The sequence below is a fragment of the Plectropomus leopardus genome, unplaced genomic scaffold (genome assembly GCF_008729295.1).
Source record: "Plectropomus leopardus isolate mb unplaced genomic scaffold, YSFRI_Pleo_2.0 unplaced_scaffold15459, whole genome shotgun sequence".
Classification (NCBI taxonomy): Eukaryota; Metazoa; Chordata; class Actinopteri; order Perciformes; family Serranidae; genus Plectropomus; species Plectropomus leopardus.
The window spans coordinates 1-3,757 of NW_024616566.1; the positions used below are offsets into that span (position 1 = coordinate 1).

At 40.1% G+C, this 3,757-nt stretch overlaps 1 protein-coding gene across 1 annotated transcript; it reads right to left on the bottom strand.

Moving 5' to 3' along the window:
* Window positions 1–34: 34 nt before the first annotated feature.
* LOC121964387 (phospholipase D1-like) lies at window positions 35–3,670 on the bottom strand (the record flags this gene model as incomplete). The annotated part of the gene is made up of 3 exons (XM_042514594.1): window positions 3,389–3,670; window positions 1,770–1,904; window positions 35–188 (listed from the first exon to the last, which is right to left on the bottom strand). Coding segments are annotated over exons 1-3 (458 nt in total), but the record flags the coding sequence as incomplete, so codon positions are not given.
* Between the last annotated feature and the right edge of the window lie 87 nt (window positions 3,671–3,757).

The following is a 3,757-nucleotide window of genomic DNA, read 5'->3' on the forward strand; positions in this document are numbered from 1 at the left end:
AACAAACAAACAAGGATTTATGATGTTTCCGTACTTGAAGCACTCAAGGCGGAGCTGCAGGGCGTATTTCCCGGCTTGGTACTCCCGCCCGTCCATCACCGAGGTCACCGTCTCCGAGTCCTCCACGATCACCGCCACCTCGCTGTCCCTCTTTCCCAGCATGCTCCGGTCGTTGATGTTTGCAGAACCTGCAGAGCCACAAAGAAGAAGAGTGAGATCATAAAGTCCGCCAGCAGGCGGAGCTGCAACACCTGACATCAGACTGCAGTTCACACTCTTTAACCCTTTGCAACCTGGATGCACATCAGTTTTCTTAGTTATTTAACCCTTTAAAACCTGTGCATACTGCTTTGATTTCTGTCAGAAACATGGGGAACAGGCCATGCACAAAATTCCCTACAAATTGCAAGAAATAAGTAAAAAAAGGTGACAAGAAACTGCAAACTTCTTAAGAATAGGACAAATTTAAACAAATAAACTGCTGGTCTGAAAACCAGGTTTTTTAAAGTTATTATAAGTATGGTTTTAAATTATGTGTCAAAAAACAAATATTCTTTTCAGTTTTCAGTGCGTTCGGGGGGTCATTTTGTTGTTGGATTTTCTTTTTTTGCCAATTTTCAGGTTATTTTCTTGTAATTTCTTCCTTATTTCCTGCAAATTCTTCCTTATTTCTTTTTTGTCTTGTTCAGTTGTTCATTGTCTTCTTCAGCCTTTGAAAGAAATCACTAAAATTCAAAAGCTTTTTTATTCATATTTTTACTTATATTTAAAAGCCATATAACCCTCTCAAACCAGAGCAAATGGCTTTGATTTCTTAAAAAACAAGAAGGGAAAAAGACCTGAAATTTAGTTTTAAAAAATGAGGAATTATTAGAAAATCATCCAAAAACAAGGGAAACATGAAAAGAAACCTATATTTATAATTATTGTAATCACATATTTAAAATTCTGGTGCAGATATATGTTTTTCTTTTTTTTCTGTTCCATCCTCTTGTTTGGTTTTGTTTTTTACTTTTCTTTTTTGATTATTTTTAGGTAATTTTATAGTAAATGTTTTGACTAAATTTTCATTCATTTTTGGGCCATTTTTTTGTTAAGTTTCTCATTGCCTTCTCTGCATGTTTTGCAAAGAAATCAAACCAATTTGCTCAGGTCTGACAGGGTTAACTGAGTGAAAATAAAACCTGATTACTTCAAATGATTTTTTCTCCGATAAGAGTTTTTCACGTGAAGTCGTGACAGTTTTCGCTCTGCAGGAAAAACAAATCAAACCTGAGGAGTGAAAATCCCTCATGAAGACGCATCAGGTAGCTTCAGTTAAAGAGGTCACAGGTCAAATTGTTTTGTGGAGCCTCAGTTTAAGCGCCAAATCACAAAAATGATGACATTTAGGAAACTCAGCCAGCCTGTGGCTGCTTTCATCTGCAGCGCCTCCCTTTCCTGTCGCAGCGTTCGGGTTATTTTTAGCCCAAGTGGCTTCAGTGGAAACTGAAACCTCACCACAGCCCACCTCATGACTTCTGATTGGTAACATTTTGGGTTATTTTTCCTCTCTGATATAAACGGCGAGGCCGTCTCTCTCTGCGGCTCCTGTTTCTGGCTCCTCTATTATACATGCGGAGTTCAGTGTATATTTCATTACATCTGTCATCCTGTGATCTCGTGAGAAACTCAAGCTGCGATATCGACATCAGATAAACGTCTGCTGGGAGGAGAGCGAAGCGGCGGGCACAAAAACAAACAAAAACAGTGTGAGGAAGATGATTTACCGATGATGACGGTGTTGTCGTCGGCGATGAGCATCTTGCTGTGCACGTAGATGAGCTCGCTGACCAGCTTCCCCTCCAGGTCAGCGTGCGTCCTCAAACCAGCGATGGAGATGTAGTTTATCCAGTTGTCTCCCACTGGGAACCACAATCAACCGGTCAGAGACAAAGGTTACTGTTTAGTGTCTCCTTTGACAAAGTTCCTAAAATCACTAAAATCGGGACATTAACGACAGCGTAAGCCCCTTTTTATTAAAGGGGGAGACGACAGTTGATTAATGACATTAAAATATTTTGTTTCATAATTTTTCTGTAAATTTTATGTTTTAATATGCCATTTATCTACATTACATACATTATTTTATGCACTTTTTATTCTTAATTTTTTGATAATTGTGTCTGTGTTCTTGCACATGGCACACATTTTGTGCAAAGTGGAGCATGACTGAAAAAACGTTGAGAAGCACGGCTTTAAAAGATTTGGCAGTGAGGCAAAGTTTAAGTGATTTGACATTGATGGAGTAAAACATGAAAAAAGGGCAGAAATTAAAGACATTGCTTCTCTAAAAATACATAAAAGCAGAGCGCAGATGCGTGCAGTGTTTATGTTTTTGGCTCCTGCATGTTATTTCACGTGTGTGTGATCTCGTGTGTGTGCATTTGGGGCAAAATTGGGGTTCAGGCGTGTTTTTTTTTCTTTTTTTCTCTTGAGTTTTAATGACAGACTCAATCAAATGTTTAGTAAATGATCCTTACATTACAGTGTATATGTATATGCCCTGTATGTGCCCTCCAGCTGCACATATGGAGGTTTATTTTTCCAGCAGAGCGGCTTTACGGAGTACAAATAAGATAAAACTGAACTTATCTGGAGGGAGACCGCTGTGCAGCAGCTGCAGTGCAAAGTGAGGACGAGTGCAAATATAAAGTCCAGATAACAATAACGTGCAAATAAGATGTAAATCCAAAAATATAATATGTACGACGCCAAACTCCGACAGTGTGGATCATAAAAAATACAGCAGGGATCAGCCTGAGTGGGTTGAATATAGATCTGTGTTTGCAGTATTAAATCTGTAGATAGTGTAAGTGTACATGATTTACACAGATATACTTTTAAGTCTTAGATTTTTATGTAACCTTTAAATGAATGGTTAAGATTGACTTTCACTGCGCCTGTGTTCTGCTGCTCCGTTTGTGCCCAGAGTACGCTCTGCGCTCCGAGAGTGAGCCGTGACAAACAACTGAACAGTAGCCTGTTCAGCTCCAAAAACGAATACGTGGTGGCGGATGTTGTCATGGTGGGCCGCCACAAATACACGAATAATAGTTATAAAAAACAAAAACAAAAAAAAACTGGTTGTAAAACAGTTACAGGTTTTTATACTTTAACTAAAACTTCCTACATAGTTTTTACCAAAGTATTATTTTTAACTCAGGACTTTTACTGCAACAGAGTATTTTTACAGTGTGGTGTTTGTACTTTTACTACAGTAAAGGATCTAAATATTTTGTCCAACACTGCAGGTTACAGCTGCACATACAGCTCATGTCTTCAGCTCAGTCCAACAAGCTCAAAGTCCAACAGTGTCAACACGAGGTTAAAAATGTCTCTGACTTACTCTCTCTCCTCGCCTGGGAGATGATGGAGTGGTCTCCTCTGTTCATGGTCCTGCAGGGAGACGAGGGACATACAGAGGGACAGAGAGAGGGACACAGAGAGAGGGACATGCAGAAAGACAGAGAGGTGGACAGAGAGAGGGACAGACAGATGGGCATGCAAAGGGGCATACAGAGGGACAAAGAGGTGGACAGAGGGACATACAGAGGGGCATAAAAATGGACAGAGAGAGGGACAGAGGTGGACAAAGCGAGGGACAGAGAGACACAGAGGTAGACAAAGAGAGGGACATTAAGAGGGACATAAAAAGGGACAGAGAGAGAGACAGAGAGAGGGAGGGACAAACAGAGGGAGAGAGAGGGACACAGAG